General features: G+C 43.3%; 1 protein-coding gene across 7 annotated transcripts in view; it reads right to left on the bottom strand.

The window, feature by feature from the left end:
- Window positions 1–14983, bottom strand: part of GLIS3 (GLIS family zinc finger 3) — a 439369-nt gene that overhangs the window by 276819 nt on the left and 147567 nt on the right. For all 7 annotated transcript variants that reach the window (XR_013443988.1, XR_013443987.1, XM_078062287.1 and 4 more), the window contains one exon: window positions 9424–10543. Coding sequence is in view for 5 of the 7 variants with exons in the window: in XM_078062287.1 (XP_077918413.1) it covers window positions 9424–10543 (1120 nt within the window). In the remaining 2 variants the exon portion in view is untranslated. The remainder of the gene's footprint in view (window positions 1–9423; window positions 10544–14983) is intronic.

Below are 14983 nucleotides of genomic sequence, written 5' to 3'. Positions count from 1 at the left end.
AGATGGGGATTATCAGGCCCAATATCCATGCCCCAACTTAAAAATTAAAGTGCTTTCAAATAACACAGTAAAGAAATTATTCTGGAGAGAGAAGCCTGAGACCCTGCCTTATAAGTTTTGAGAGCAAGACCAATCAGATGCCCCTTCTGGAACCCTATGCACACCTGAACCCACTGTGGTTGGCTCTAGGCTGTGCTCTCCGGTCACACAAGAAAATGGGAGTGGAGGCTCAATCCCAGGGGAGGTGAGTGCTGCTAGAGCAGGAAGCTCAACTAACAAAAGATGAGTCTCTCCTTCCACTGCCTTCCCCACCCTGGAGAGGCCCTTGGCCCTACAGCGTTCCAGCCACCACCACCAGGAATGGACGCCATTTTGGTGACAACTGATTTAATTTGTACTCCTCTAACCATCTCAAACATTTAGCTCTGTTCTGCATTAATTCAGTCTGAGCAGAAAACAATTCCAAAGTAAATCCTAGCAGTGGGGGGAACGTCTTGAAAGGGCTGACAGGCTCAGCATAATGAACACCCATCCAGAGTTCTGTTTAACAGTACTCCACTCTCTTTACAGATTATAAAAAGGAAATATTTAACTAATGGAAGGCTACTCACACACCGGATAATGTATGCAGCCTCTGTCCAAATCTTAATCATTCAACATAACTGATCCAATAGCTTTGGTCTCTAGGCTCTCCCAGATTTAGAATTTTTTTTTCTTTTAAAGTTCACTGCAGAAAATGCTTTCATGCTTGTCTCCACTTATGTTTCCCTGGCTGATCACTTGGCCTCAGAAAACTTTGTGTTTCATGTGGTAGAGGCCGAGAGATACATTCTGATGAAGTATTAAACTATCAACCTGAAGAGACGATGAGATGGTTTGGGGGAAACCACAGTTTCATTTCACAAGCATGAGAGCACAGGGCTGGCTACCTCAGTGATGGGGCCTCCCAATCCCAATGTATTAACTGGATTTGCATTTGTATCAGCTAAGTGTGGGATTCTTTCTAACTTTCAAAACATTATCCCTATTTGATAGTAAAGGTCCTTTGCATTGGCCCAAGGTAGATTCCCAGCCTCCCTTCCCTCTCCCGCCTAGTGTTGGACCATCTAACTACTTGGGAATAGTTTCTTTCCCCGGGCTCTTTTCACACCACTGTGTCAGCCCATATTGTGGTCCTTCCCTTGAATGGCCTCCTTCCCTTTCTCTGCAAGAATTGCTGTCTTCTTTCAAGATGCAATCACCTCCTTCAAGAAGCCTGCCCAGACTCTACACATAGTTGGAAGCTTCTTCCCGTTTTCACGTGAAAACAATTTGCATAGACCTCTTACAAAGCCCTTGTTCCTAATTATTTACACATCACCTCTAGAAGACTGTAAGCTCCTCAAGGAAATGTCTCATTTATTTCTGTAACCCCCAGCTTCCAGGACAGGGCATGGCACATGGCTTGTACTAAGTGACCAAATAAATGAATGAACATGTTTCGATTGGGTGGATACATCAGTGCATACACAGACAAACTATATACCTTGGCCTTTCCAGGACCATCCTGGTAAACACTGATAGCCCAGCGACATAGAACCCTTTTCAAAAGTCTCAAAAGTGTCCCTACTTAAATAATAAATTAATTATACCATCACCCCAAGTTTGGAGTATGGTATAATGACTCATGCCCATTGCTCCTGCCTGCCCAGAGCCAGTCATCTTATTTTCCAATTTCTCAACAACGTTGCAAATTAACTGTATTTTTTTTTAATTCTTCAAAATTCTCCCTCAAGAGGATTAGTCATTCTCCCTACTCAAGTCCAGTATCTATGGCCCAAGAAAATAAAATGAAATACTGTGCGGTAAAGTAAGAACACACAGGTCTCATTCCATTTTCTCACCAAATTCCTATCCACACCAACGTCCTCTATGAGTGATGACACCTATTTAACCAGCCCATCTCCCCCCTGGATGAGGCTGCCCCCAGTTTGAGCATATGGGAAACCCAGCCTCCCCACCCAGGCCCTGTACTTGCCAGCCACACATCCACTGCCCAGGGTTGTAACATTCATTGTCTTACTGATAGTCTAGAAGCTCCAACTCAGTAATTATGGTAAAAACTAATAAATCTGCATGGGAAGAAAAATAAACATCTCTTTTCCACATCATTCTCCCCAGAGCTTGAAGAAAACACTTCTGAAAGATCAAAGAGAATCAGAGTACCTTTTTTTGGAAAAATAAATGTGTTTGGTCTTTCACTCCACACACTCAGATTCTGTCTGGACTCAAAGATGTCAACACGACCAAAGGCAATCAAGAAATATTCCAAAGGTCACAAAAGACGTCTCTAATAAATTGCCAAACTAATCTTACACTGGTGCGGTCTGAATAAACAAGAAAAACACACTCTAAAATCTATATGTGAACAAACCTCAGAAGGTTTGAAACACATTCCCCTAATCAGCTTGTTCATGCAAAGATTTACATGATTCTTTCTAATTTTAAAAACATTATTTCAGGGCATGAAATTAGAGAAAAACCACAAAACAAATACAAACTAAAAGGAACATTAACCGTCATGTAGTTAATGATTTTGCTGAATGAGGATGAAGCCTCCAAATACTTAACCTCTTAGGATTCCTCTCATTATCTATTGTTTTTCATTAATCCTGGAATCGCAGGGCAAAGAAACAGAAACCATGATTTGCTTTGAAACATTTGCCCAAATCTGCTACGAATTTATTTTCAGGACAAAGTTCATGAAAGGCCAGCTCTCCAGGTAAAATGGATTAAATGCCTTCTAAAGGGAAATAAAATTAAACCACTACCAAATGGAAGGCTTCGAAACTCTGTTTTGGGATGTGAAATTCGATTTGACAGATGCCTTATAGACTGTGGTCGATGCCCCATCTGATGAGAATTTCTGCAGTTTTGCATTTACCTGGACTAAAGGGTTTGTAATTTATGGTGACATATATATGTCTACAGCATGTTGAACATGTATATACACAGATAAATATGCCAGTTATCTCTTTCTTATGTAAAATCATTGGGGAAAAAAATCTTGCGATTTAGTTGTATTTTTTTTTTTAAATCATTGAGTTTGCATTAACTATTTGACAGACTGATGCCTCATGGGATCGGACTTGGAAGCTACACTCTCTCTGATCTTTACCAGATGTTTCGCTGGTGGTGTTTCAGCCTCAAGAGACAAAGAGGATATTAATGTTAATTTTATTTATTTAATCACATCAGGCAGATTTGATAAAAGGGAAAATTCAATATTTTGGTAATTTACCAACTCTTCAGAAATATCCCTGGTAGCAAAAATGTTTTGAAGATCATTTTATATTAAAAGCAGAAAGGCTGCATTGTATTCGGAAGACAGAACACTCTCGGTTACCTTTAAAAATGGGAACAACGTGACAGATTTGTCAGTTCCACTTTTAACTCAGGGAGGTGAGGAGGTGGCGATGAAATACACTGCTCAGCACAGCCTCATCCCAACCTTTAACCGACTGTTAATTGTAGAGAAAGAGTACTCAGAATATGAAATGGACACTCAGTTGAAAGCCTTCTGCCACTACCACAGTCCCTCTATTATCTTCTTATTTCTTGCCTCTGAATTTTATTCCAAGGGAACATGAAATTACCCTAATCATTGTCAGGACACTGGAGATAATGAAGATGTACTCACCACAAAACCCTGCCTCCCCACACCTTAACTGCAATGACAGAGCAGCCTTTCACTTACTTAGAGTTCAATGTCAGAACACGGAAGCTTTTAGAAAGCGCTGGTTCTCACCCTCGGCTTCACACTAGAAGCGCCAGGAAGCCGCCCCCCAGACCAGTTACGTCACAGACTCGGGGTGGGACGCAGGTATGTGTCCTTTATAAAGCTTTTCAGGCAATCCCAATGTCAGCCAAGGTTGAGAACCGCGGCCTTGTATGCGTGGAGTAGGCAACAGCCCAACAACTTACTAGTTTAAGAAAAATCACTTAATTTCTCTCGGGTTTGTTCTCTCTCTCAAAAAAAAAAAAAAAAAAAGATATGTATTAGAGGGAGGTAGAGTGTTATACTCATTGATTTTCTTTTATTTTTAGAGAAGAATCTATACTTAGTTATAAATAAAATATGTCAAACAGGCAGCACTGCACTGAAGACATTTTAAGTTACCTCTGACATCTCCATTACTACCACCAAGCTAAAAAGAAATTAATATTTTGCCATATTTATTTCAATGCTCTCACGCCTGGAAAAAAGGCAAAATACCTATCCCATTTCTTTTTTTTTTTTTTTTTTTTTTTTAAAGATTTTACTTATTTATTTGACAGAGAGAGAGACAGTGAGAGAGGGAACACAAGCAGGGGGAGTGGGAGAGGGAGAAGCAGGCTTCCCACCGAGCAGGGAGCCCGATGTGGGGCTCGATCCCAGGACCCTGAGATCACGACCTGAGCCGAAGGCAGACGCTTAACGACTGAGCCACCCAGGCGCCCCCCATCCCATTTCTTCTTACTTCTTTCCTCTCTAGGAGAATCTACTATTCAAAGGTTATTGATTATCCTGCCCACAGTAATTATGTATCTGCCACAACTACATAGTACTGCTTAGTGTGTGTGTGTCTAAATGCATATAAACTGTATTACACTGTATATATCCTTCTTGCATTTAATTTTTTCATTCAACATTGTTTTTTGAGATGTAGCCACATTGATATCTATATATCTATCCATCCATCTATCCATCTAGAGATATACAGATTTATACCTAGTTCATTAATTTTAAACTCCTTTATATTATTTCATTAAGAATAAACCACAGTTTATCAATTTACCTCATCTATGGACAGTTAGATTATTTACTTTTTTTTTTAGAAACAGAGGTACAATAAACATCTTTTTGCACGTGGCCCTGCTACTATATACAAGAGTTTCCCTAGCGTAGACACGTAGACATGATTTTGTTGGATACGCTCATTTTCATCTTTACTAGATGTTCCCAAATTTTTTTCCAAAGTGGTTACACCAATTTACTCTCACCAGCAATGTTAAACCATTCCTCATTCTCTATATCCTCACCAATACTTGACATTATGAGAATTTATTAATTGTTGCCAATTTGAAGGTTGTGAAGTGGTAACCAACAGTTATACTTCGATAATATTTTCCTAAGTTCTCTTCTGGCCATATAATTGTGGTTACCCCATCAATGCCAAGTCTTATCAAAATAACAAAATAAAGGATGTGATTTAAAAAAAACTTCTTCCACAGTTTACAATGAATTTACTTTTCCTCAAGAAATGTCTTACATGGCTAACGCTGGCCCATGAACCCATAAATCAGGCCATAAAAGAGGAATGGGGACATGGCCCCAGCTCTGTATTTATTTTCTTGTATTCCATAATCCAATGTTACTTAAAAAGCAGACTGCCCAATCTTCTAGCCAAAGCAAATACTCTGGATTTTGCCAGGCAAAATGCCTGTGGAGAAATGAGTCAATTCATACAAAATTCAAAGCTGTCTTTGGTCAGTGACATTTTCGTGAAAATCTGTGGGTGGGTAAAAGTCTTGCAAAATTCCTATTTGCTATTGGATAAAATTCATCCAGGAAAAATAAGCAAAATATAAGTGGCGACCCGCATTCCCCCTAATTCCCTTATTAACACTCCCTAGCCTCCTAACAAAACTGCTTTCTATTGTGCGTGTTTCTGATGCTGGCAACGGAAGCCTCTCCCTCTGCTCCCTCTGCTCCCATCAGATAGGCTTTCTCATGAGAAGTACTGGCAGACACAGTGGGCCTGATCTCATTCAGAACACACCTTCTGGGAATGCTACCCGGGCGTTACACACTCTTCAACTTGATGGCAAAAGAGACCTATGGTAAAAACATTCTCTGTCCTTTATAAAGCTCTATTGGAGCTCTATTGGAACCATTACTATGGATACTGCTAAGGATGGTTAGTGTACAGCAATAATTTGGGGTTATACTTTATGCTGTCCTTTTAGGACGGTGAAACAGGAGTCTGAGAAACAAAATCCGAGGCTCCATGACTTGTACTGACTTGGGTATTTGAGCCCTTATCATCTCAGAAAAATGTTACAGAATTCAGCATAGTTACACCCAAAAGTTTTGGTTAATTCTGAGATTCATCAGTGTTGGGGTTGGGTCTAAGCTCAGGAAGGTCTAAACAGAATGATTCGGCGTCTCGAAATTGGTTTAGTTAGTAGACAGCAGTGAGTGGACTCGGGTATTTTTAACGGAATACTGCCGTACCCCAGTTTCTGATTTAACTGCGGTCCATCTATCTGCCTGCCGAGGCCTTTACTTCTCCAGGCCCTTGCCACTGGCTGGGAATATCTCTGTCATCAGGGCCAGGCCTGGAAAGAGAGCAGCTGGTTTGGCTCTCCGCAGAAGAATAAGAATGAGATGTACAGAAGGGTGGAGTTGTTTGGGTGGGAAAGAGAAAAGAAACCATTCTCTTCTTCCAGTAAGTTAACCAAATAATGAGCTAGCAGTCCTCCCCCAGTTCTGACACCTAGAATCCTGAGAGATCCGAATCGCAGCGGGTGAGGCTGGGTGAGGCTGGGTGAGGCTGAGGAGGCAGAGGCGCACATTGTGAGAAGGCGCTCTCCCTGCAGGAGGCGGGACGGGGCGCTGCGGGAGCACACCGGCGCTCGTCTTTTACTGCAAGTAGGCTGTCGCTGAGCGGCCCTGTCACACGTCCTTCTTCCACCAGGACTTCCAGAAGCACAGTGTGCTGCTGTAGCCATGGTCACCAAACACAATTGGGTCATCACATGTTTCTTGGGTCAATAAGCTAAGTGAGTGAAAATGGTGGCTAACTCTAACGATGGCTCACAGAAAATTAATAGCATTGAAACATACGTGAAACAAAAGCGGACTGGGTCCTATAATTTAAACTGCCCCGAGCCTCTGCAGCGTGCGACACAGCCACAGAAACCCAAAGATCACTTCATGCCTCCAAAAGATGAATGCGGTCATTTTACTTGGCAAAGATCTTGAGCTTTGAATCAACTACCATCAGATTTCAAAGCAGCGGGAGATGAAATATTTCAGTTCTAACAATTCTTTGTGTTTGGATTCCAAGAGTGTAAAGATTGGTTTTGCAAAAAGCAGAAAATGTGTCTTTTCAGATGTGCACCCACGTCAAGTACAATGCCTTCTCTCCATGGACTACAGCTTGGGAGGAATGCTAAACTTCCACAGCAAAATTATGTGCCGCCACTTAGCTCTAACCCTACAAATCAAGCAGATGCCATGTGGCAACAGAACAGTTTTAGAAGACATAATGCTCCCACCATGTAGGTTTTATATGAAAATGGGTATCTTCCTGCAAAAAACATACAGTCCCAAGACTAGAACTGCAGCATTAGTCAGCTCCTAAGAAACCCTGTTTTTTATAAATATATTTGCACTATAACATGTACCATTTAATGCTTTGTGGGTCTAGATTTGATATGCTGTTATATCCAGCAATCTGAATTTTACAGGTTCCATCGAGAAGTGGGAAGGAGGCAAACTAGGAAAGAAAGAAACCACCTCCCATACCCATCCGGAATAATACAATGAAAAGCCAAGCAGAGGCCTGCAAATATTCACCTCTCAGCTTATTCTTTCACTGAAATAGTTCTATTTTTAATAGTCATCCTGCACTTTAGCAAAAGTCAACTTTACAAAGTTATATGCCATTGCAAAGTCTGGGAAGAGTGGGAAAATGGGGAAATCCTATTGCACAAAAATTAATTTTGCAATGCAAAAAATATGTTTTGGATAATTCAGGCCTTTATGTTTATTTCAGTAAAGCCAAATCCAGCAAACTATTTTCAGCCAGGATTAGTCAGAACTAAGAGGTTGGACTGTTTTCCCTCAGAGACTGAACGTCTTTCCTGCCTGCAATAGGCCAGTGTGTTCCAAACAGACTAAATGGAATTGCCTTCAATTGCTTGTCTCTTTCTGGCATTTTTAATGCAGAACCCTACTGACAAGAGGAAGGTTTTGCCACCTGAAATGTAATTATTCTCTTCAGTCATATAACATGGCATCCTCACAATGTATCAGCTTCTGGTTTTCCTTACGAAAAATCACAACATGGGGCACAAGGTAATGGCAAGAAATGCAATTTCATTCCACCAGAAATTCTGAAAACTCTTTCAGAAATACCTACTGGATAGTGAAAAAGTGTTTCCAATACCGGCATTACAGCTACCAACCTATTTGGTCTGCTTTTACATAAATCAGACAACTTGGCCAATCTACAATCAAACATAAACACAGCCCAGATTCTTTATCATCAAGACATACAGAGTAAGAAAGGACTCTGGCCGGGGGACCACCGTCTGAATAAGTCCCTTTTCAAAATGATTTATATGTTCCACACATTCAGTGATCTGTGGCATATTCAATATCCAGGGAGTACCTACAATTCTCAGATTTTAACTCTGAAAGAAATATTCCTGTCCATCTAAAGTAATATAAAACACATGCTCTTCTTCTTCCCAGAGTTAAGCGAGCTATAGGAGATTGTGCAAAGCTGCCCTGTGATCCCAAGGGTGATGTCCTGCTTGTAAACCCTGAGGGTTTCTGTTAGGTGTGAAATGATTGCAAAATCATTTAAGAGTCCTATTATTCAAAAATAGCAAATTTTGCCAAGAATCACAGACAAGTTCCAGGATCGATGTTGTGAAAAGGGGAGGCAGGGGAGAAAGAGGCACCAGGGCCACTTCCTTCAACACCCAAGGCACAGTCCCCTCTTGGTTCATTCTCCTTATACTTTTCCACAAAGTTTTCTCTCCTTAAGATTCCGTGAGACCCTGTGAGATCCTGCTCCCGTGGTATCCCCTGGGTGTCTTTCTGCTGGCTATAAATCATTAACTAGGCTCACAGCCCCCGAGTGTGCGGTGCACGGGCGTGTGGGTGTATGCAGCAACATCTTTACTGGGCAAGTTGCTAAGTGTGCGTTCCTTTCCAAATATCAGAACAGCCCCTCCTCCAACCCCAATACTCGCCCAGTTATTGGAGGGAAGGAAAAATCCCTGAATATTTGCTTTGGAAAAAAGCTAGCTCTTGCTGGGAGTTACAGCGTGTGTTTCCCTGCCCTGCGCATTTCAGCAACTTCAAGTTGGTACCTGGCAGGCATGGATTTCCCAAGATTCTGGACAGTGTGGCAGATCAACCTCCCCTGATGGTGTGGATCACGTACATTTGCAGAAGAGAATCTAGAAGCGGAGCGGGACCCCTGCTGCCAATAATTAAAGAAATCTTTCCTGTCCTCAGGCTAAAGAGAAGTCAAATTTCATGGATACCTAGACCCCCATGGGTCCGAATCCCATAAAAGAAGAAAATGTCCCTGATCTGTGGCCAAGTGTGGAAGACGCCACGCACCTCTGACGAAAGCCTGAGAACCTCAGCAGGAGACTCACCGTGCACTTGTTGGGCTTCTCCCCGGAGTGGACTCGCATGTGGATGAGCAGTTTATACCGCGCGTTGAACGGCTTGTACCTCCGAGGACAGCCGGCCCAGAAGCAAGTGAAGTCTTCCCCTTTGCGCTGGTCTATGTGAACCTTCTCGATGTGCCGCACAAGTTCCTCCTGCTGGTCATACAGGGCGCTGCAGTCGATCCAGCGACAGCAGTGTTTGCCCCCAACGTCCTCCATCTCCCCGTCCTCCTCCAGGGCCTCCTGGGGAAGGGCCAGCGGCTGGGCACGGGCCACTAGCTCCTGGTGGTGCAGATGGGGGTGGGAGTGGTAGGGGGGCGGGGGGCCCTGGGGGGGTGGCGGCAGAGGGGGCAGAGGGGGCGCAGGGGGCAGGTCCAGGGCACCGCCCGGGAAATCATCGAGGCGCTCCGTCTTCAGCAGGCCGCCCGGCTGGCCGTCGTGGCTGGGCAGGCCATGCTGCACCACCATGTTGTGGACCAGCCCTGGCTGGAGGCCTCCGTGCTCCAGCTGCTGCATGCGCTCACACTCCAGCACGCCGCCCTCGCCGTAGGCCGGGAGCACCAGGCCACTGCTGGCCACCCGCACGCCCTTCTGGCTGCCCGGCACCGAGCACGGCTGGGGAATGCAGCTGCCACGCACCCCCAGGAAATGCCCGTAGACCTCGGGCTGCGGGGACATGGTGGCCGGGGAAGCCCTCGACCCGTTGATGTAGGCGACCAGTGAGGTGGGCGAGGTGCGGATGATGGTATTGAAGTCTATCCCAATGCCATCAGACAGCGGGGACAAGGACAGCGCTCTCTTCTTGGCGCGGGCTGAGTGGGACCTGGCCGATGAGTGCCGGGGACTGGGGTAAGGAGAGTGGCTGTTTTCCATGCTGAAAAGGTAGGACGGCAGTGAGTTAGAGACGCTATTGCTGGACACGGCTGTCCCGGGAGGAAGGCTAAGGAGGTCCCCTAGATCAGTGCCGTTCTGGGAGCTGTGGCTGGAGGAGAGTGACGGGAGAGCCCTGTAGCCATGAGACCACTCTTGTTTCACGCTCAAGGCTGACTGACTCTCTGTGAGACTCAAAGTCGTGGACGCCAAAGACTCGCGAGAAATAAGGGACCTGGAACGGCAGCCAGAAGGAGGAAAAAAAAAAAAAAAGAAAGAAAGAAAAAAAAGACAAACATTTTAGCAGGATATGGATTGCTTAAGAGCTAAAAGAACACTGCATTGACAATCCCTTAAGTATTTCCCCTAATTACATTCTCGGCTAAACACACATTCTTTGGCTAAGATAAAACCCAAGGCTTTTAGTTCCAGGTAAATAACATTTTACCAAGAAGGACAATAGAGGCTAATGCTCAGTGGAATAATAAAACAAAAGATCTATTGTTATAAATAATCTTAATACTTTAATGATAATAAATAGTCCTTACTTTATTTTTAAATATCTTTTTTAATGTCGGGGGGGAAAAAAAAATCAGAGACCAGGGAATAATTATTGATGCCCGTCATGGCAAAGCAGATAAGCAAGTATTTAGTAAGCATTTACTGTGTACAGCATACTACAAATAGGCACCGCAGGGAATACAAGTCTAATCAGAGCCTCAGCCTTTGAGCAAAATCTGTTCGGTTAAGTAAAACGCAAACCAATGCTTAATTTGAAAAAGAGTATATCCTCAAAGTCAAAGGGTCATCCAGGGGGCCCACTAATAAATTCACAACTTCATTTCACTGATGATAAGGAATTCTAAAGATTTCTTTAAAAGACAGTAACTCAGTCAGTACTCTAAGTCACAGCATCCAATCACCCCAGGAAATGAAAAAATACATACAAAATACAGCTACGATATCGGAGGGAATGACAGCCTGGGATCAATTCCTATGTGGCATAATGCATTTGGGCCTGGCAGGGTTGAATTACACTTGCTACTCTGGGGTTTTCCACAAGTTCCTGTCCTGAATCAGAGCAGCGTTAGATCAAGGAGAGATCTTTCCCTTTCTTTCCCAAGAAGAGATCTTTCGTTCACTTTTGCAGCGATTCATCTCCCGTTCTTCGTGCCCTTGACAAAGCATGTGTCATGTCACAAGATTTACGTGCATATCAAAAGGGCTTGTGATGTAGTCTGGCCACTTTAAAATTTGTCTTGCTTCACTATGACATCACTGTCTTAAAAATCACTGAAAGGAAAAGCTACAGCCCTCAGATGTAAACCTGTCACAAAGAGGCTAGCTATCACTCACTACATTTCCCAACTCAGACGTGGTGTGGATCAGAAAAACCCAGTTTACTCATATGTACCTGCACTGGCTTTTCTACAGAGATCTTTTCTTCTGACCAAAAAAAAAAAATTAACCAAAACAAAATATTAAACAGAATGTCTATCTTGCCAGGAATGAACCCATTTACTCCTTCCAGCTGTTATTCAGCAGCCTGTTGCAAAGGAACGGAGGGAAAAGAGAAGCATTCTCGTCCCATCTGTTCCTCCTACTCCTTCTCACAAGATGGAAGCCAGGAATACTGTTTCCTACAAGCATGAGCTATCAGCAAGAAAACATCTCGACTCTCAAATGCACAGTATAAGGTGATGGATAACACCGTTATCGATGTGATGTTTCCACCGAGTGAAGTAATGTTTACCAATGACAAACACAGCAGGAGTTTACGTCCAGTTGCCCCTGACACAGGTTTCTTTCGCCGTCCCCATTCCTATACTAGGGCTGAAGTCCTTTTGCAAGCCCCAAAGCGGTTTCTGAACCATCTGTTTTTTAATTCCCCGTGGACACTTTCAATGATTTTCCCAGCACACCCGTGGCAGGCAGCGCTCCCTGCAGAGCTCAGCTGAAGGCTCCTGGTGACTGGATGTCAAGGGCCTTTTGGTCCCTTCCCCAGGGAGATTCAGGAATTGCTTTCTGACCCAAGCCAAATCAGTAGTCGTGTCATATACGAGGCAGACAACTGACTTTGCTTTATACCCTGAGGTTGAGACGGTTTATAGAACATTCTCAAACGGTACATTTGCCTGGTCACTGTCATACGGCAGCATTTTGGGTTTTTAAGTGGTGAATATCAGGCAGAAAGTATTCGACCCACCTGCATATACTTTGCATGTGAAATTATATTATTTAGTTTGAGGGCAGCCTACAGTGTGACACGTTCATCTGTTCTATCGTCAAGAGTTACTTCTTATTTTTCCCCAATTACACCTAACTATGGCTTGATTTAAATCTCATCCTAACCCCATGCAGACACGTCCCCTAACTCCTCAGACATCTGTTTTCTAAGACAGTTACCATATACTTTCAGAAATCAAATTCTATCTTCTCTTCACAATGGTAATAACAGGAACAGAGAACTCTCTCTTCTATCTCAAACACCTAATACAAACACAACTTCCAACAAATGGCCTCTGCCTAGCCGCCAATCTCCCTTGTGTGCAATTACCCAGATCTTTCCATCTTTCAAAGTTCTAATCCATGAAACCTCCCCCAAATACACCAGCTCTCAGAAGAGTCCTCTTTCCGAAGCAGGTGTGTACTGTCTATCCTGTGCCTTCAATGTAGCCCACTGCTGGCGTCTGTGGGTGTGACCTTCCTCAGGGAAATTCAAAGCCCTTCAACGAAGGGATCATTTTTAGCTCCCTGGTACCCACCAGAGTATGAGAATATAGTAAGTTTTCAAAAAATTGTTGATTAAGTAAAGGTGAATAACCAATAGAATGATAAATAGCCAACATTTATAGCTTACAAAGCATTTTCTGTACCCATCTGATACAGCCTTTGAGGTGAGTAAACTGGATTTCTAAAACACCCTCTATCTTCCAGAGAACAGAACTGAGGTTCTGTGAGCTCCTCCCACTGCCACCACCACACACACTGGCTTTTCTACAGAGATAAAGATGAAGCAGCCCTGGATGGGCAGTCACCTCGCTAGATCCCACAGATCCTCTGCTGTTCTCCCCGGTATCATACCCCAAATGTGGTCCGTACAGTTCCGCCTGATCAACAGGCCTGCTATAACAGGCTTGAAGTCACACAAGCTGTGCTTAGAACCCACATTTTCTGTCCTCCTTCTGCGACCATGTGCTCAATGACTGAAAAATTCCCAAGGATTCTCTCCTATAGCCCCTGAGGCTGCGCACTCCAGGCCTCTGGGAAAGAGACGGACAAACAGACAAGACCGTCTCCATTTCCATATATTCATCTGCTCCCAAAGACATTATTTCTAGTGAGTGGTTAATTTGGAGCTATAGGAAAGGAAAGAGATACAGCTCAAACAAAATACAACCCGTATGAAAACTCCGACACCATCAGTGAAACAGGTTAAGGGGACTGGTGAGGCAAGAGCTAAGTGACTCTCGCAGTGCCGTAAGGGGCAGGATGACCAAGCTGGATTGGTTGCTTCAACACCAAGTTCAAAAGAAATACTAACTTACAGATCACATGGAATTCCTCAAACTGATCCTCAAGAGAATATATATTATCTATGTCACAGAAAAGACTAGTCTTAGTCTATCTGTAAGTTCTCGTCTCTGTGCGTGGGCAAATCCCCGAGAGGTAGCACTGCATCTGAAGACAGTATGGCTTTGTAAACCGTTAGAACTTAACAGAGTCCACAGTCCATTCTCAGCCACCTTGGCCTCCTCTGAGCTTTGTGGACATACTCCAACCCAAAAGGAAACCCTAAGAAATTCCACCACCAGAAATCACCTCCAAGAATGTGTGGTTTAGGAGAGAAAAATGTGGTGCCTTTTGAGATCCAGAATGACATTATTAGATTGATGGCTGCACTTTGTAAATGACAAGCTAAGTGACACTAGGCAAAGCATTTAGACTTTGTGTGTCTTGGGTCCATCATCTATAAAACTGAGGTAACACCTACAGATGGTTTATGAATATTCAATCATAAAATGCACAATCACAATGTATATGAAAGCACCAGGAAAGCCGAACATATACAAAGCCCACACCAGTCGTGTCCAATCTCTTCTGTTGCCCAGCTTTTGCTGTATGGGTACATGAAGCTACTGTATGAGGTTATCGTATCAGTGTACTTGTCATTTTAAGGTAAATACATAGGGTGGCCTCTGTATTACAGAGCTTTGGCAATGCCTAGATCAAGAATGGTTTCTGCATCTTCAAGAAGGTAAGGTGTAGTCTGCATTTATTATTAAGTGGGGCTCGTCAGAAATGGTTGGGAAGTTAATAAAGGCAAATATACAGCATTAGGGCATGTTGTGCGTCACTGCATTAAACCGAACCCAACGAAGCTACAGAGGAGTGCTTTTCCCAAAATGAGCACTCCAGAAGACAAACAGTCAAAGGAAGTCGAAAGAAGAAATGCAAACAGTGAATCTATGGAGACTACTCAATATTATTAATAATTAGGAAAATTCAAATTAAGATAAAATAACAATTTGCACATCAAATTGGCAAAAGGTATCAGAATAAAAATACCTAGTATTTAGTAAGAAAACAGGAACTGTCAGACTGCTGGTGAGTGTATCAATGGGCAGAACTTTGCTGCAGTGCAATTTTGGAATCTAGAGCAAAAGCCTCAAAA

This window comes from Halichoerus grypus, chromosome 14 (assembly GCF_964656455.1).
Source record: "Halichoerus grypus chromosome 14, mHalGry1.hap1.1, whole genome shotgun sequence".
Classification (NCBI taxonomy): domain Eukaryota; kingdom Metazoa; phylum Chordata; class Mammalia; order Carnivora; family Phocidae; genus Halichoerus; species Halichoerus grypus.
The sequence above is the reverse complement of the archived record's forward strand: the minus strand, read 5'-3'. Positions and strand labels throughout refer to the sequence as shown.